The sequence below is a fragment of the Nyctereutes procyonoides genome, unplaced genomic scaffold (genome assembly GCF_905146905.1).
Source record: "Nyctereutes procyonoides isolate TBG_1078 unplaced genomic scaffold, NYPRO_anot_genome, whole genome shotgun sequence".
NCBI lineage: Eukaryota > Metazoa > Chordata > Mammalia > Carnivora > Canidae > Nyctereutes > Nyctereutes procyonoides.
Genome location: NW_026575133.1, coordinates 23,776,024 through 23,795,579, shown reverse-complemented (window position 1 = coordinate 23,795,579; position 19,556 = coordinate 23,776,024). Strand labels below are relative to the sequence as shown.

The following is a 19,556-nucleotide window of genomic DNA, read 5'->3' as shown; positions in this document are numbered from 1 at the left end:
TGCACCGGGAGCCCGACGTGGGATTCGATCCCGGGTCTCCAGGATCGCGCCCTAGGCCAAAGGCAGGCGCCAAACCGCTGCGCCACCCAGGGATCCCTCTCTCAAATAAAATCTTAAAAAAAAAAAAAAAAAAAAGGAGGTGGGGAAAGACCCTATGTTTTGGTTGATGAATCCCTCAAAATGATGATTGAAGAAGCCGTGTCTTGCTATGAGCAGTGATGGGTTGCCAAGAATAGGGTAGGAGAGAGGGAGAGTGTGGAATGAAGGGACACTTTATCTTCCTTAAGGGAGAGAGAGCCCTGACTTCTCTTGATAATTAATGAACTTGAAAACGCCTCTCTTTGCCCCAGCAACTCCTGTTTTAGGTCTGTACCAGAAGTTGGGAGACTTTCTGTGAAGGGGGACTGTAAATATTTTTGGGTTTTGTGGCGACTACTCCTCTTTGCCATTGTAGTGAGAAAGCAGCCACAGACAATACAGAAGTGAATGGGCCTGGCTGTGTGCCAATACAATTTAATTACAAAAACAGGCGGTGGGCAGGATTTGGCCCTGCAGGCTGTAGTTTGCCAACCTCTGGTCTACGCCACGGAGAAAGGATTGCACGTGTGTGTAAGGAGGCAGACAGAAATGTTCGCTGTGTGCTGTTACAGCCCAAACCTGGAAGCAATGTAAAGGCCCATAAGTAAAGGGAGATGAGTAAATAAAGTGTGGTATGTTTATAGGATAGGATACACATAGCTCTTAAAGGGAATGATCTAGATTTATTTTTATCAACCTAGCTGGTTGATAAAACCAACCTAGTTCCACAAAGATAATAAGTTGGGGGAAAATGCTGCAAAGCTGTCTTTATTATTCATTTATGCGATTAAAAATAATAACATTTATTGATACTTATATGTATGTAAAATCATTAAAATGAACTGGAAAAGGCAAATTGGTGATGACCATTGCTCTGCAGGAGGGCACAGGCCAGCACGAGAGTGACTGGGGAAGGACACTCATTGTGTGTCTGTTTCTCTAAGACTTTTGAGGCTCTCTTGACCCAAGTGTCTATTATCATTTTGGGGAGATTAGAATGCAGGTGTTCTATTTTTGTGTGTGCTTTTCTGTATGTTGAAATAAAAAAAAAAAAGGAGGACTGGGTTGTAAGAAAGAATACTGGGCTTCCCAATGGCAGATCTGGGCACGTAGCCTCAGTGAGCTTGTCCTCTCCATCCACAGGCCCACTCTACGTCATTGTGGAGTATGCCTCGAAAGGCAACCTCCGTGAATACCTCCGAGCCCGGAGGCCGCCTGGGATGGAGTATTCCTATGACATTAACCGCGTTCCTGAGGAGCAGATGACCTTTAAGGACTTGGTGTCGTGTACCTACCAGCTGGCCAGAGGCATGGAGTACTTGGCTTCCCAGAAAGTGAGTCCTTCACATTCTCCTCAGTTGGGTGCATTCCAGTTAAAAAGGTCTGTGAAGAAAACAGGCCGTTTGGATGTGCTCATTTGCTAAATCAAGCCCTTGCATGTCCTGTACAACCTGGAAAATAGTATTGCGTCATTCACATTGGGGTTTAGTGAACTCTTCAAGAGCCGGGGCAGCCTCAGAAGTCTATAGTGACACTGCATAGATGGGCAGAAAAGATCTTCTTCTCCTGGGAATTCAGCTCTCGGTAGACAACAGCTGCTTTAGGGGTGCTACCTTTATCTGATGGGTTTTGGGGGGGCTTTATTTGCTTCGTGATGAGTTTTTGGACATAGACTTTCTTGTGTTTATGGTTTTCAGTTTGAAAGGGCATTAAATTCTAAGAATAAAGGTCAAGCGGAGGGATATTTTAGTAACACTGAGTCCTGGGTATCCTCTGGGTTTATTTTGTCTCATTTAGTGGGGTGACCCCCTGGTTAGAAGTTGACCAGGTCCCCTGAGGTGAACTGTCTGCATTCCAAGCATGCCACTTGCAATGGAACTTTAAACATCTGAGTTATTCTGAAAGCAGTTAGACAGGTGCCCCGATGTCCTCTGGGGCATTTTGGATGACCCAAGGCACCCTTCTGTAGCTCACACTTCCGAGGGGAGGGTTGCAGAACTTCCTCCTTGGGCAGAGGTGGGATCACTTCCTACCTGATGGGCTCCCCATCAGGGATGATGATTGGGCTCCCCAAAGAAGTGAGATTCTCTTGTGGGCTTGGAGCCCTTGACACTGGGGGGCCCAGCTGGGTCATGGCCATGCCGAATCACGTGGGTGAGTGAGGCAGCCCATATCTGACCACATGGTGTCAGGGATTCAGGGAGGGGTGGCTGTACCTCAGCCCCTTCTTCTGTGGCCACGTTGAACATGGCCAGAACTACCACACATTTTGCTTTTTGTTTTCTTTTTAATTTTATTTTTTATTTGTTTCTTATTTTTAAGACAGTCCAGAGTTGAAGACTTTTTCAGATTTTTTTTCCCCCTGCGAAAGCTCTTAACACATAGATTTTAGAAAACAAACGGTTTTGTGTGCATATGCACGTACACAGGGGAGTCTGCCCACTGAAAAGTCTTTGACGTGAGGAAATGGATCAGATCCAGAAGGTGAGACATTTGACAAGCCTTCGCTTCTAAATGTCCGTGTCATGAGAGACAAAAAAAAAAAAAGCACTGAGGAAACTGTTCCAGATTAAGGGAGGCTTAAGAGACAGGACAGCTATGTGTCCACGTGTGACCCTGGACTGGGCCTTATTCAGGGTTGGGGCGGGTAGCTTTTATAAATTTTTTATTTTTTTATTTATCTATGATAGTCACAGAGAGAGAAAGAGAGAGAGGCAGAGACACAGGCAGAGGGAGAAGCAGGCTCCATGCACCAGGAGCCCGATGTGGGATTCGATCCCGGGTCTCCAGGATCGCGCTCTGGGCCAAAGGCAGGCGCCAAACCGCTGCGCCACCCAGGGATCCCTTATAAAGAACATTTTTATGAACAACTGAAGTTTGAGTATGGTCAACATTAGCTAATACAACTGGATCAATGTTAAATCTATAGGTGGTGATCGTGGTCTTGTGTTAGGGTAGGAGATCTTTGCTCAAGTGTTTAGGTGTGAAGTATCATTGAGGTCTGCAACTCACTCTTATTTTATTTATTTATTTGTTTTTAAAGATTTTATTTATTTACTCGAGAGCGGGAGAGCACGCACATGGGCAGGGGGAGGCGCAGAAGGAGAAGCAGACTCCCTGTTAAGCAGGAAGCCCGACATGGGACTCGATCCCAGGACCCCGGGATTGTGACCTGACCTGAAGGCAGACGCTTAGCCAGCCGAGCCACCCGGGTGCCCTGCAGCTCAGTTTTAAATAGTTTAGGCAGAAAAAAGTATGTGTGTTGGGGGCTGAGATTGTGTGTGAAGAGAAAGGGCCAGCGTGACAAGAGATCCACGGACCTTCCTTGTTCTACTTCACCTCTGCTGTAGCTTTTACATATCCCTAGCTAAGACCCTGGGGAGCATGGCCTGCCTGCAGGCTGCCTGCTGTGACCCTAGGCCCGGGTCACTCTGTGTCCTTCCCGATATGGGAGCGGGGAAGTGGTTTTTGGACTCTGCATGACTCAGTTACTAATAGAAAAGTGGTGGGAGAGCTGGCTTGGTCATTTTACTAATCCTTCAAGTGAATATCCCTGAGCACTCTGGACTCTGGTGCCTTGTGCCCTAGGTCAGGCTCCCATAGCGGGAGTCGTCCTGGACTTCTTGGAGCAGGAACCTCGTGTGACAGCAGGAGAGACCAACAATCAGTGTGGGAATAAAAATAAGTATGGAGGGGCACCTGGGTGGCTCAGTCGGTTAAGCGTCTGCCTCCAACTCAGGTCATGATCTTGGGGTCCTGGGATCAAGCCCGTATCAGTCTTCCTACTCAGTGGGGAGTCTGCTTCTCCCTTTCCCCTGCCTCCTCCCCGTTGCTCATGCTCTGTTTTTATCCCTGTCTCTCTCTCAAATAAATAATATCTTTATATTTTAAAAAAATAGGGAAAGGTTAAGAAGCATGCTGTGCAGGAAACAAATTGTGTGAGGTCAGTGTGGGTGGTGGTGGTGGTGGGGTGGTTCGGGGCAAAGGTGGCTGGTGAGCACTCTCGCAGAGGGATAGCATGTGCAGTGTCTAGGGAGGGACACAGTGTGCAGAGAGCAGGGCGTGAGATGTGGCTGGACACAGGCAGGCGCTGCTCATTCAGGGCCTCGTGGACCCAAGGCCAAGGCCTCTAGACTGTTCCCCTAGTGCATGGCAAGCCACCCAGGGAGAGTGATAGGATCAGGTTTGTGCTGTAAAGCTCCCTGGCTCTAGCGCTGCTTGCAGCTGGTGGGTTGGATGTTGGGTGCTGGTGTTTCGGGCTAGGGCTTATTGGCTCCCATGGGCACTGGAGAAGAAGACGGATTTGGATATATTTTGCTATTGGAATTGTTAGTGATTCCCAGCTTGAGAGGTCTGGTGGTGGAGCAGCTGATCAGGATGAGGAAGGCTCCCGGGCGGGAGGTGGGTGGGGGAGGGGGAGGGGAATAGATTCTGGTGGACAATTCAGGATGCACTTTGAATATGTGTGCGAGCTGTTCAAGGGCCCATGCCGGGCAGGAAGCGCAGGGCGGAGTGCAGCTCTGGGGGCTGGGTAAGACCTTGGGAGCCAGCAAAGGAAGTTCCAGGGCATGGGAGGTCATCTAGCAGGGGAGAGGCGGAGAAAAGGGGGAGTAGGAAAAACTCTCAATTCCTAGAGCTTGGCTCAAAGCACCTGATGGCAGCAGAGGCTGAAGGGACATGGGTAGGAGGCCAGGCAGGATGTGGTTCACAGCGGCACCAGAACGGGTTTCTGGAAGGCGGAGTATCTCTCTGCTCAGAAAGGAGAGAAGGATGTGCGTTGCACCTGGCTCTCGGAGCCCATGTGCGCCCCCCCCCGCCCCACCCGACGCCCCAGCCCTGAGGACTCTGGGATCCTTCCTCTCTTGGAGCTGTTCAGTATAGTGATGAGGGAGCCAAGAGTCAGATGAACTTTGTGAAAGGGGACAGATGGAAACCTTTGAGGATGACAGACGGCCAGTGCCCTTATTAATGCTGTGATAATAGCCACTCTTGGCATTAGTCATCAGCACTGATTTTTAGGAGCTCAACATTGACGAGGCCTAGGACAAGCATTTTACATACGGTATCCTCCTTAACCTGAGAGCACCTCTGACGTAGGTGCGATTTTAGGCTAAGGATGCTGAGGACCTTTGGGAGGTGCCAGGAAACCTTTGAGCCCGGTGTGTCTACGTCACTGTCCTCGTTTCCAAGATGGGCACTCCTGGGTCTCTAGAGAAAAGTACTGGCCCCAGACCAGGCCCTTTGGTTCTCCACTCACCCACACTGCTCCGCAGCCTCCCCCCTGTTCTCGGGTAATCCCTGCCTCACCCCAGATGGAGGGGGAACCGGGAAGATGCCCTGTGCCAGGGCTTTGTTCACTAACAGAGTGGGCTGCAAGGGACAGAGCTGTTTCGTTAGGGCTTGAAGGGTTCCAAAGCCCTTTGCAGAAGGTCGCCTGCTAATTAAAGACCTGGCACGGGTTTGAAGCTGGTGGTAGATGAAGATCTTAAAAATGGTCCCCTGCCTCCAAAAATGGAGGGTTTATTCCTGATCGTGGGGGATGAGGAAGCAGGGCAAGGGCCAGATTCGGGCCTGCTCACACTCAGCCTCCCAGCCGCTAGCGATGAGCTTGCTGGAGGCCTGCTTAACTCTCAAGCGAGCTCTCTGGCTCATTTTGATGGAATGCAATTATGAATTCGGCTCGGCAAACGTTTACTGGGTTGAGGTCCATGCTTGGTGCTGGGAATATAGGGACGAGCATGTAGGGCTGTGCAGCCCGGGTGGCTCAGCGGTTTAGCACCACCTTCAGCCCAGGGCCTGATCCTGGAGACCCGGGGTCGAGTCCCGGGTCGGGCTCCCTGCATGGAGCCTGCTTCTCCCTCTGACTTTCTCTCTTTCTTTCCTGAATAAATAAATAAAATTTTTAAAACAACAACAACAAAAAAACATACGTGTAGGGCCTGTCCTTGAGCTGCGTGTGTGTGTGTGTGTGTGTGTGTGTGTAGAACCAGGGGGATGGATAATTAAAGAAACACTGTGATATACACAGAATCCAACAAGGTAACATGGGGTATTTGAACCTTCTATAAATCATGAAAGCTCTTCCTGTTTTTAGTTCAAAGCACACTAATTTTTCTTCTTCCCAGACCCCAAAACCAGTTAAAACTTATTCTAAGATGTTATGCGTAAGTCGGTGTTTCTTGTTTTTTAAAGCAGGCGCCAGCTTCCCCATCTGTAAAATGGGTGCAGTCGTACCCATCTCATGGGTTGCCATGGGACTTTAACTCCATCAGACATCACACTGTCTGGGCCGCAGGGGGAGTGAGTCGTCTTCCCTTAGTGACCCATTACTCCCCACTCACTTAAGAAACGGATCCCAAACGGGCTGAGGGCCCTAGTTATGTAAATGGGCTGCTCTGCACTGGAAAACAGCTCCAATTTCTGCAGATGATGGGAATTTGGCTTGATGTTAATTATTTTCTTTCTCTTGCGTGTTGGTTCCAAGTCTCTTACTGTTCAGCCCCGAGGGTGGGCGTTAGTGTCTGCTAGCGTCGTGGGATGTGGGAGGTTGGTGCTGGATCCTGGCTCCCGCCAAGAGGATGATGGAGGTCGCTGTCGTGGTATCTCTGAGCCGAGCCCTCCTGTGCGGTGGGAGCCCAGCGTGTGGGAATCCAGATTCTTCTGACCACACAGCTTGCCAAGCGCACAGAGCTCGTGTCGGCAGGGAGCACGCTGCCGGGAGAGTTTGGCCGAGGGCTTGGAAGTTCAATTTGAAGAGGCCTCCAAACTAGGAACATGGCTCCCGCCCCGGCCGGATCCCCAGGCGGCTTCTGGGAGCTCTCACATTTCCTGCTTCCGTTCTGGCCAAGCACAGGCCTACTTACTTGCGGCGCTTTCCTGCTCCCCCTTTCCTGGTCTTCGCCCATCCAGGGGGCCACAGAAGCGTCTGAAGAACAAGGAATCGTTGGGCACTGGGCAGGAGCAAATAATCCCTAATTTCTTCTTCAGAGAGAGTTGGGCTTGCTGCCTTTCCCTGGCCATTTCGTGGCGAGCCTGTCTACGACCAGCCCCATTTCACCCTTGTCAAGTGGCCTGATAAGACCTCCTTCATCTAGTAGTTGACTGGGCCGGGAGCCTATGTAAAAGCATTTGGTAGGGATATTTGCTCACTCCCTTAGACCTTGCCTTTTCCAAAAATAGGGGATGATGATGTGGGATTCTCGTTACCATGTGTCATGATGAAATCTTGTTATACTGAGGTGTAACACTGTGCAAAAGTCTATCATTTGTAGAAAGGACAAAATGGGGAGTTCTAATGACTACGTCTTTCTTGAGACCGGAGTGAGTAACAGAACTATAAGTTAGCTGTCCTGTAGTGAGCACGTCCGCATCACCCACACACACACACCCCTACCCCACCCACTCAGGTGTTTTGCGGACCTAGGTTGGGCCCTTTGTGTGGGCTGGTGTCCTCCAGGCCTGGGCGTGGGTAGACGGGTGTTGGTCATGATATGAGTCGAGGAAGGACATGGTCAGTTCTTTGAGAGACTCAACTTGTGGGAAGCATAGCAGGTACCGTAGGGCTGAGTTTGGAAGTGTGAAGACCAGTCAGGCAGGTGGTGAGGCTCTCCGTGGGGACGGGGGTGGGCAGTGGCGATGTCCTCGGCTCCATGGTTAGCAGTGGGGACAGAGCGGGGTAGACAAATTGCAGAGGTATTTGGGAGCCAACATCAACAGAACTGGGGAGGAGTGTGCAGAGAACTCTGGTGACTACCTCTCGGGACTGAGAGAGACCAAGAGGGTAAGGATTAGGGGAGCAGAGACCTTGGATTTGAGGTGCCAAAGGGATGTCAATGTCAAAATGTCCCGTAGCCTGTGGAAGATGACAACGAGGGTCCTGGGAGAGAAGTTAGGAAAGAGGTAAGGATTTGCAGATCTTTTGTGTGTATCTAAGAATGGAAGCTCTGGGGATATGTGGAAATACACACAATTAATGGGACATTTCTCCTATTTCGAGGGACAGGGGAGGAGAGGAGCTAGATGGAGAAGGTGAGCCAGGAGAAGGGATGAGGGGGACCGTTTTCTGAAAGGAGCACAGTGTCCAGAGCTGCAGAGGGAAACAGTGAGGCATCAGAAGCGCTCCCTTAGGTCTGACATAAACTTTTGGAGGGGCAGGGATGGACTCAAAACATTTGCGGACTGACCAGGAGGGAAAGACAATGTGGTGTTGGAGTTTAACCAGCTCCGTTGAAAGTTTGGCTGTAAAGGGCAGGAGAGCAAGTGTTGAGAGAAAAGATTTTAGAATAATCTAGTACAGATCTCGTAGGAAGGACTCCGTATTGACAGTCGATGGTGCGTAAAAGAGAATTGGCTGCTTGCTGTAGCTTTGCTCTTTGAAATGATTGGGGCCTTGTTTTTTTAGTGTTTCTAATTAGAACAGAAATGCCAGTTTTTGATTAAGATATATTTTCTTTCTCTATTCTTAGAAGTGAGTATATTTTCCCCTTTACTCTTGAAACATTCTGAAATGTGTCCTTTCTTCATTTCAGTGTATTCATCGGGATTTAGCAGCCAGAAATGTTTTGGTAACAGAAAACAATGTGATGAAAATAGCAGACTTTGGACTGGCCAGAGATATCAACAATATAGACTATTACAAAAAGACCACAAATGTAAGTCCATGGCAGCAATGTGGTGGAAGGGAGGGGGTGGTGGTGGTGGCACGGAATGTTCCAGATGAAAGATAATACGCACTCATTCCTCTGCCCTTTATCCCTGTTCTTTTGCCATACTCTCGACTTCTCAAAAAGCAAATTGAAGCTCTATTTAAGAGACTTTTAGTAAATGTGAAACAGTCTTCTGTATAGAATAATCAGCACCCTCTCTGGTCTTCATCGGGCTCTTTGCCAAGGACTTCTCTAGCCAAGACTAGAGCTTGGGAGTTTCTGGATTAATCTTTGCCTAGAAGGCGGTCAGGGTGTGTTTGTGTGCTTGGGAGGTTGATAAGAATGAGAATCCGAAGAAATGGCCCGTCTTACTAACCTGCCCAAATCTGTGCATCTTGCACATTAGGTGTAGGCCCCCTTGGAGCTTATTTCTGCTCTGAGGACTGAGCAGTGAAAAATCATGAGTCAGTCAGCTCTAAACAGGGCACAGCCTCTCAAGCCAGCTAAAGGAAACTGGTTTAATATAGTGGTTTTTACCTGTTTTCCACACTTGCAGGGGCGACTTCCGGTCAAGTGGATGGCTCCAGAAGCCCTTTTCGATCGAGTGTACACCCATCAGAGTGACGTGTAAGTAACTCCCTTTTCTCTCTGGCTTCTCCATCAGGTTGAGTTGCAAAAATATTGTATTCGCCTTTCATCATTCTTGCGGCCTGCCATATTTCACACAATTCTAGAAGGTGCAGGAACCGGCCCTAGAAAGGACGGATTTTATGGTAGGCTGGTAACCAGTGCTCTGTTACTAATCTGCCTGGCTTCAAAGTACATGGGAGGTGCAACTGCAGACCTCCTCCTGCCAGAGCGGAAGTACCGCCCCCCACCCTAAATCCCCCTACCCCAATTCACAGACGTCTGACTACAAGGCCGCTATCTAATTCGCTAGGCTGTTGGCGTGTTCTTTGCTCCCTGAAAGAAGGAATTTTGAAACTTCTCCTACCCGAGGGTGGTTCGTCATACCTCATCATAGGTTTGCCCTTGTGGGGAGAAGCTGAGTGGGGCACAGTCTCTATTATGATACACTTGAAAATATTATCAGGGTTAGGCTCCAACTGATATTTTAGGATTTTAGGTTTAGAAATTGGGTTGGGACATGTTACCATTGTGGGAAACTGGGTGGAAGGTACAGAGCATCTCTGTAACTGTTTTTTTTCCAAGTTCCTGTGAGTCTATAATTAGTCCAAAATAAATAGTTTAAGAAAAAAATCAGTGGATCTATTTTTTATTTATTTGAACGGGAGGCTCTCTGGGGTGGGCACTGATTCTGTTGCTGTCACAGCCGGTCATGTTTAGAAGGAATGCATTAGGAGTCCCGTTTTTGTGTAGTGAGTCAGCTGCCTGCATTATGCTGCCACTTTTGCTCTACACAAAACTGGTTAGAGTTTCATGTCTCACCCTAAACCTGAATAGAGTCCGTGAGGCTGTTTTTCCAAAGCCACAGTGACATAGGTCCATGTAGGAGTCTTGGCTTGATTATATCAGGAGTTGTGAGTGTCCTGAACGAGGCTCAGAAAGCCCAACCGTGGGTCTCCACAGGGTCAGGTGCACATGGGACCCTGAGAGATGTTTTCAGTTTCTGCTGTAAGAAGCTTGTCTGGGGCACAGGATTCCTTAATCCTCATCCCAGCCTGATGCTCACTCCCATCGTGACCTTAGTAAGTCACAGACCTTCTGTGTCCTCAGACGTTCCACCGGCCTCACTGGGCAGCTGTTACCTTGCAGAATTGGCTTTCTGGGCTTAGTCTGTCAACCGCCCATACTGGTGGGTCACAGCCTGGGGGGGTGGGGTCAGGCACCCAGGCTGGTGGAAGAGCGAGAACAGGAGGAGCATGAGGAGTTTTGCAGCTTAGGAGTGGAGATCCTCACATGGCTCACATCACACTGCATTTAAGGCGGAGTAACCTCATTCAGTGTCCGAATAAAAAAAAGGAACCACCGCAAACCTACACCCCCCAAAAAAGAGGATGGCTTCCCACCCCTACTCTGTTGTCTGGTGATGGGAAATTCCGTGGGAACATGTCTCAGGTTGTCATCACTGCGGGGGGGGGGGGGGGGGGCAGGGAAGATACTCCTTCGGGGCAGGGAGGGGCACGTGGGATGACCTGCAGGAGGCTTCAGGCCATTAGTCTTGGAACAGGAGAAGCGAGTGGGCGTTTGCTGTATTAACTGGGCACACTGAGGTTTTTGTGATTCGGGTGGGTCAGTAACCCTGTTTCCCCTCTTCCTTGCAGTTGGTCCTTCGGGGTGTTAATGTGGGAGATCTTCACGCTGGGGGGCTCACCGTACCCAGGGATTCCGGTGGAGGAACTCTTTAAGCTGCTCAAGGAGGGGCACAGGATGGACAAGCCAGCAAACTGCACCAATGAACTGTAAGGCCCGTTGTCTCTCCTGGTTCAGTGCGGGCCCCCATGCCATTAACTCTTCTCCTGACTTTTTTTGGGTTTCCCAAGGCCCCAGGCTTTCTATACAGGCCCCAGGAAGCATTTTTGCTAATAAGGTTTTTCTGGGCCCGATCCCAGGACAGAGGTGGATGGCTACTCTGATGGCTGTAACTGTCCGAGAGGGAGAGCATCGTGGCGAGGTGTACAGAGTGAGCTTTCACTCAGGGCATTGGGCTGCCCAGGCCCCAAGGCTCCTGACTTGAGAGCCTGAGCCGGGCTGATCTTCCCAGGCCCCTGTGCTGTGCTATTATCTCTGCTCAGAGAGGCAGGGAGATAGATCTGGCCTTTTCTCCTACACAAGCTAGCAAGCCGTGGCCCTGCCCCCACCGAGCGTAGCATTAAAGAACCAGCACGGCCTTTCTTCACTGCTGGAGTCGACCCCCAGCACGGCCAGTGGGAATGGATGCTTTAGAGCTTGTTCGTGACCACTGAAAATTACTCTTCGGGATTAACGTTTCCCACATCTCTTCAGAGCAAGCTAGTGTCTGGTTACCTATATTTTGCCCCTACACGGAGAATTAAAAATGTGTCCAGGTGCCATCCATAGAGTCCCAGATCGGACTGTAAAAACCATAAGCCAGTTTCTGGAAAAACCGAGCCCACACTTCAAGTGGAATTATGTTGTGTTGGTGACATACGTCTTGTGCAGTAGAACCAGTGCTTTGAAAAGGAGTCTCTCTTCCCAACCCCCAGGATTAGCTAAGAGTGATTGTCCGGAGACTGTGGTCTATTGTGTGTCGTTTCATGGGGATTTTCTATCCATAATCCCATGAGTGCTTTTCACTGTACAGTGGACATCTGATGAATGGCACATTTTATAGTATATTATATAAAGGTATTTATTGTGCTGCCTGTCATTCCTATTGCTTTTTCTAATATGGAGGGTCTGTCGAAACCCATAATCAAGATAAGGCCTGGGACCCTAGGCCCATCCAAGAGTTAATCAGGAAGTTAATGTTCAGCCCAGTGATGGCAGATTAATTCATAAAAACCTTACCTTAAATTGTGGTTTTCAAAAAAAAAAAATTTTTTTTTTAAACGGAAGAACCTTTGCTGCAGTCATTAAAATAAAACTCAAAGTGTCAGGGAGAAGAATGTGTCATGGCTTTGATTGGGGGCAGGAGTGGGGGTAAGGGAGGGTGTGCTGGGGACAGACTGGAGACCCAATAAGGCTTTTCCTGCAGCGTCCAAAAGTGCCATAAAGGTGTAAGACCACTGTGCTGTGTCACTGTCACAGGAATGCAGAAGTCAACAGCGATGACATGTAGAAAAAATGGCTTTCCCGATGGCATAGATACTGTCCTCAAAGCTTTGGGATAAAGTGATGTTTTTGTAGCTGCAAGTGCCTTTCAGAGGAACCGAGCAGTGAATTTTGGGGGAAGGCAAATAACTGCCTTCTCATTTAGAAAGTTCTGATACATTTTCATCATTTAGGACCTATTCTTGTAGTGCCTCTTAGCACTGGCTTGTAGCCGTGTGCACCTAGTGCTTAGAAAATTAATTCACCAGGAAATCCATTTCCTCAGGTATATGATGATGAGGGACTGTTGGCATGCTGTGCCCTCACAGAGGCCGACGTTCAAGCAGTTGGTAGAGGACTTGGATCGGATTCTCACTCTCACAACCAATGAGGTAAGAACCCTCTTCCAGAAGCCTGTGGTCCTTTCTTGGGAGGCCAGTGCGGCTTTTTCAATGCAACCTCCCCTGTCGGAGTCTGTGGTATAGATGATCATTTTTCCACAGGGGTCACGCAGAGTTAAAATATGTGTTTCTCCTCAAACTTGATTTTTCTCAGAACTGCATTTTGAGAGTCTGACTCATGAAACCAGACGGAGGGCCCTACTTGAGGCTCTTTGTGGCCTTCGAGTGGTGGGCCTCGGCTGTGGTCTGTTGGAGAGTCGGGAGGGAAAGAAATGTCCAACAGCAGCATTTGGGTTTGCACGTGAGGAGCTTGGGCTCTTGTGCTGGTTGGATTCTGAGCTCTAGTGATTAGTGGAGGAGCTGTTGGTGTTCCATTACTGGGCTCCATTGGAAGCAGTGAAGTTCCGCCATGACCCTTCTGTTGGTAATGGCATGTGACGTGTGGTCTTCATCTATGTGTATATGAACGTATACACAATTTCCTATAATGAGGGACTTAGGTTTTTTTTTTTTTAAAGATTTATTTATTTATTTTAAAGAGAAAGAGCAAGAGAATGAGAGTGAGGAGAGGCAGAGGGAGAGAGAGAGAGAGAGAGAACCTCAAGCAGACTTGGCCCTGATATGAGGCTGATCTCATGAACCCAATCCGAGAGAGCAGAGCGCATTATGAGGCTGGATCTCACGACCCTGAGATCATGATCTGAGACGAAATCCAAGAGTCAGACCCTTAACTGACTGAGCCACCCAGGCTCCCCTGGACTTGTGATTTTTTTAGTTTATGGGGGTTGCCGAAGCAAGCAATGGACTTGTGATTTTTTTAATGAAAACCTGAACTTTTTGTTAAAATATTTTTCTGTAAAAGATTTATAATCCATACCAAAGAAAGAAACACTCTGTCACCCACTGACCAAATTCAACCGTGGTAGTGCTTCAGCATGCCGATAGGGTGGTCTCTGTGGTTGTGGAGAGTGGATGATCTGAGCAGGAAAGACGATAAAACCCATCAAGTTCAAAAAAATCCCAAGAAAAAAAATTGTTAATGAAGGACTTTGAGATATTTAATGAGGGTGTAGAGAGCAGCCTTCCTTCAAACAGGAAAAAAAAAAAAGTCCCCCAAACCCACCGTTGTCTTAACAACAAAAAGTGGTTAAGATTGTTTGAATAAAAATAATACATTTAACGTATTTTAAAATACATTTAATATTTTTAGAAGGAGTTAAATAATCAAATGTTGTGATGGGAAGCCTTAAGCCAGCAACATTATCTTGTGCGTCTAACTGTAGCTGATAAAAGTTGAGATTGCATTTAAATGAATACAGCTGACCTTCAGAAGTTGAAAGGAAAGGAACAGTTCAAGGGGAAAAAAAGCAACTTTCTTCTCTTGCCAAAATTGTTGTTTCTCGTGTGAGTTCCTTTAACCCTAGACTTGGAATCCACTGATACCCCTATTCTTTGCCCTATCAGATCTGAACATTTAAGTGGCTGCATTTAGGAACTGGGAAAGCACTAATGTTCCATTTTAATGGTCCTATGTCCATGCTCAATGCTCTTTGTTTATATGCTTGTATTTAAAGTGGGCCCATTCATACTGAAATTTTCATCGAGCATCCTAAAATAAAAAAGCAGAATGCCATATTGTCTAACGGATATAAAAATCGAAGTTTCTTTCCTTCTGAAAATCATTACCATATGCTTGAGAAAAATGGTTCCATTTAGGACAAAATTTCATTTTTATCATTGTAAGCAAAAAGTTCTCTTTTGATGTGGTGGGCGTGTTTGTTTCCAGGCGTGTGGTTAATGCTGATGTTGTTGGAACTGACACATCCCCCATTCTGGGATGGGGACTCTTTCTCTTGCCAACCCTGGTGATGAATTATAGTGCTTTATATTTAAAAAAAATTTTTTTTTGGGGGGGTCTTTCAAAATGTATAGTCGCCAACATTCTGTGGGCTCTTTTCTGATAACACCGGGGCTGGTTGTGCTGTGGTCTGCACTTTTTGCCTCCCCTCTCAGCAAAACCACACGTCCTGGAATGTCACTGGCTTCAGGGTGTGTAAGCAGAACAAGCCCAGTGAGTGAGCTCGGGGGAGGCAGCCAGACCCAGAAGTTCCTCAGTTTAGAAATCTTTTCCGTAGTTTCAGACCAAGGGTCTGTGAATCCCTTCAGTAAAAGGCCAGATAGGGAATATTTTTCTTTGTGAGCTAAATTATTCAGTTCTGCCGTCAAGGCAAGAAAGCGGTTATGGACAGTGCATACACGAGTAGTGCATCTGTGTTCTGGATAAAATTTGATGGATCCCAATATTTAAATTTTATGTAAATTTTATGTCATCTTACGTACTTTTAATGCCATGGGGTAGTATTCTTCTTTTGACTCCCCCCCCCACCCTTGAAAAATGTTTAAAGCCAGACCAGGCAGTGGACTCTCACCCCTAAGTGCCATAAGCTGGAAGATACGTTATCCCGGGTCACCCAGTGGGCTCTCTTCCCTAGCGACCCCAGGAGATGCTGGTAGGGAGCAGAAGAGCCCCTTTTGAATTTCAGACTCTTCTTTAACAGTCCATTATGGATTTAATATACACGAGTATATCCGAACCTTTTCTGAACCTGTTTACATTTTCAGCTCCGAGAGCTTCTGAGAGTAATGAATTACATCTGTGAAATTACCCGCTGAATGGAGACATATTCCCCTTAAATTATCCTAGAAACTGCAAGAGTAAAATGTAATTTGCAAAATAAATATTCATGGTGTCAACTATTTAAAGGGGGTCCCAGGAATCCCTAACACGTTACATTTTGCTGGTGCTTGGATTTGAACCCTGTGCGCTCTCGCTCTCTCTCTCTCTCTCTCGGAGGCATGTACAAGCTGCTTGTTTGGTCTGTGTCAGTGGTCTTGACTGCTCAGCCTTTTCACGTTCCTTCCTTGCCACTAGTTTATTCATGATGGATCATAAGAGAAGAGTTAAGGGCGGCAGTCTAGAGTAAACCAAGGCGGGGGGCTCCAGGAGGCCTGTGGGAGCTGGGTGGGCCGGGTCCCTGAATCTTCCAAGGGTGCCCCTGTCCCATCTCAGCTCTGATAGAGCATCTCGAGAGCCTGCATTTGAAATAAAAGTCTTCTCTTCCCTTCTTTCAGGAATACTTGGACCTCAGTCAACCTCTCGAACCGTATTCACCTTGTTATCCTGACCCGAGATGAAATAAAACGTCTCTCTTCCCTTCTTTCAGGAATACTTGGACCTCAGTCAGCCTCTCGAACAGTATTCACCTAGTTATCCTGACACAAGGAGTTCGTGTTCTTCAGGAGACGATTCTGTTTTCTCTCCAGACCCCATGCCTTACGAACCATGCCTTCCTCAGTATCCACATGTAAACGGCAGTGTTAAAACATGAATGAGCTTGTCCTTCTGTCCCCACACGGGACAGCACCAGGGACCTAGCCACACTGAGCAATGGGGCCAGGCCTCCAGGAGCCGGTTGGCTCCGCTTGTATATATGGATCAGAGGAGTAAATAATTGGAAAAGTAATCGGCACACGTGTAAAGAATTTATACGGTTGGAAACTTATAATCTTCACCAGGAGAAGAAGAATGTTTCTGGGGCAATGGACTGCCATGGGCCACCAAGCGCCCATGACCCACTGTGGGTACTGGCTGTGGACCAGCTGGACTCAAGGCAAACCTACTTTCTTGCCTTCCTTGTGAATTTTGTAATAATTGGAGAAAATATATGTCAGCACACACTTACAGAGCACAATTGCAGTATATAGGTGCTGGATGTATGTAAATATATTCAAATTATGTATAAATATATATTATATATTTACAAGGAATTATTTTTTGTATTGATTTTAAATGGATGTCCCAGTGCACCTAGAAAATCGGTCTCTCTTTTGTTTTTAATAGCTATTTGCTAAATGCTGTTCTTACACAGAATTTCTTAATTTTCACCGAGCAGAGGTGGAAAAGTACTTTTGCTTTCAGGGAAAAAAAAAATGGTATAACGTTAATTTATTAATTAATTGGTAATATACAAAACAATTAATCATTTATAGTTTTTGTTTTGTTTTTATTTTGTAATTTAAGCGGCATTTCTATGCAGGCAGTGCATCGGACTAGTTAATCTGTTGCTTGGACTTAACTAGTTATCAGATTCTTTGAAAAGAGAAATATTTACAGAATATGACTAATTTGGGGGAAAATGAAGTTTTGATTTATTTGTTTAAACTCTGCTGTCAGATGATTGTTCTTCTGCCACCAAAATGCCAGTAGTAAACAAACCCATCGATAGGAAAGTATTTTGTTTTGCTGTGCAGCTCTGTCATTGGGCCCATGGAGCGCGTAACTGGACTTCCCAAGACAAATGGAACCAGCGTTCTCTTAAAAAGATGCCTTAATCCATTCCTCGAGGATGGACCTTAGTTGAGATGATAGCAGACCGTACTCCCCTCCGGCAGCTGGCCTTCTGCCCTGAGTTGCACGTTAATCAGATTAGCCTGTATTCTCTTCAGTGGATTTTGATAATGGCTTCCAGATTCATTGGCATTAGGGAAGCCTTTTAGAATCTTCACGTGTCATCGTCGAAATTGAAACACTGAGTTGTTCTGCTGATGGTTTTGGAGATACTTCCATCTTTTTAAGGGTTTGCTTCTGTCTAATTCTGGCAGGACCTCACCAAAAGATCGGGCCTCGTACCAACGTCAGACACGATGTTGCCGTGTTGTGCGTTCTGTATTTAAAGTATTGTGTTTTGCTTTGGAAACACCTACTCACTTTGCTCTAGCCATGCAACATGAACGCAGATTACACTGATTCTACTTGTTACGAAATTGGAGAAAGTATTTAATAAAACCTGTTAATTTTTATACTGACAATAAAAATGTTTCTACAGATATTAATGTTAACAAGACAAAATAAATGTCACACAGCTTATTTTTTTAATACTCGTGTCTCACCAAATGGTTTCCTGTGCTTGGAGGTGTTGACTCAGTGCTGTTTGATGTGATTGCATGAAAGGCAGAGCTGTGAAGGTCCCTCATCTGCTACACACCGGTGACTTGCCACAGGGATTGGCCGGGACCAGTGGTACCTGGGACAGGTGAATCCAGTGGAAAATCAGGGGAGCTCTGTTGCTTAAGCTCTGGCTCTGTTGCTTCTTGGGGCCCCAAAGGTATCGTTGTATCTTTCTGGGCTTTAACTTCTAGAAAAGCAAACGAGAGATGGCATGGACGAAGCTTTGCAAATGGGGGAAGTGTCCTGAGGATGGCAGGTGCTGGGTGAGAGAGGTTCAGATCTGGATACTGGAGAGGGACCTTGAAGCCTTTTAGGCTGGCTCCTCATATACAGAGAGTAGAATGTGCCTCAACATTTCAAAAAGATAGCTTGAACAAATTCTAAAATAATTTGACCTATTTCCATGCTACCAAGAATCTAAAGAGGGAAATGGTGTCTTGCCTGCTAACAATATGAATTTGTGACTCAAGGTCCCATTATACCTGCTTGCCAGTCTCCGTATCAGGAAGGGGAGACAGAAGTAGCTCAAATTCATCCAAATGTCAGGTCTCAGAACTTGATGGTTAAAAAAGTGTCATGTTTAGGCTCTTTATGGTGTTTGAGGCTGTTATTAGTGGAGTGAGGGTCTCGCCAGCTGTCTGGAGGGTGGCCTACTGTCCTGGTTCTGTGTTTGCCAATCTCTGGTGCTACCCACCATTTATTTATAGGCAGAGCAGAGTTATATAATCCCACCCAAGAGAGTGTGACTTTGGGAAATAATTGAAAGCAGCTTTTTGTTGGCTTTTTTTTTAATTTTTTTTATTTATGATAGGCACACAGTGAGAGAGAGAGGCAGAGACACAGGCAGAGGGAGAAGCAGGCTCCATGCACCAGGAGCCCAACGTGGGATTTGATCCCGGGTCTCCAGGATCACGCCCTGGGCCAAAGGCAGGCGCTAAACCGCTGCGCCACCCAGGGATCCCTTTGTTGTTGTTTTTAAAGATTCATTTATTCATGGGAGACACAGAGAGAGAGGCAGACACACAGGCAGAGGGAGAAGCAGGCTTCATGCAGGGAGCCCGACTTGGGACTCGATCCCGGGTCTCCAGGATCAGGCCCTGGGCTGAAGGCAGCGCTAAAGCGCTGAGCCACCCAGGCTGCCCTGAAAGCAGCTTTGAATCACCTGTGTACAGGGTGATGCTTCTGCAGCCCACTGGGCATTTTCGCTGGTGGGACTGCCTTGGCCAGGGTGGAGGGAGGACTAGCTGGTGCTGCAGTTGGAAGCCAGGCTGCATGTCTGCGTGCTTCTCAAGATCAGTGGTGCACGTTTTATGCCTTTGAGACCGAAGGGGCACTTTATGGCTTTCTAGGAGATAATGTAGGTTAGAATCCCATGCTGGCTCTTGGCCATTGGATTTTTGAATTATTTTGAAAGATTGGATATCAGGGGGAGGAAGGCAGTATGGTGCATGAGAAGAACGAGAAATACTTCTTTTTTGAGCCCTGCCCCAACTTAAATAGATGGAAGCAGGGTGTGATAGGATCCTGGAGCTTATGTGTGTCATCCTCCCCCCCACCCCCATCAGACCTAAGGAAAGCACTGGAGGTCGGTTGAACCACAGTGTGATTTGGCTTCATGAGGTGAGATCAGTTCATTTACTTAGAACCAAAAGTCTCAGGCGTCTTGGTGACAAGTGGGTAGTGTCTGGC

The 19,556-nt window shown here is 47.2% G+C and overlaps 1 protein-coding gene across 5 annotated transcripts in view; it reads left to right on the top strand.

The window, feature by feature from the left end:
• FGFR2 (fibroblast growth factor receptor 2) overlaps nt 1-17,797 on the top strand; it is a 102,787-nt gene extending 84,990 nt beyond the window's left edge. For all 5 annotated transcript variants that reach the window (XM_055345946.1, XM_055345945.1, XM_055345948.1 and 2 more), the window contains 6 exons: nt 1,222-1,412; nt 8,607-8,729; nt 9,280-9,350; nt 11,009-11,146; nt 12,745-12,850; nt 16,084-17,797. In XM_055345946.1, coding sequence (XP_055201921.1) covers nt 1,222-1,412; nt 8,607-8,729; nt 9,280-9,350; nt 11,009-11,146; nt 12,745-12,850; nt 16,084-16,248 — 794 coding nt within the window. In that variant the 3' untranslated portion in view covers nt 16,249-17,797. The remainder of the gene's footprint in view (nt 1-1,221; nt 1,413-8,606; nt 8,730-9,279; nt 9,351-11,008; nt 11,147-12,744; nt 12,851-16,083) is intronic.
• Nucleotides 17,798-19,556: the final 1,759 nt, after the last annotated feature.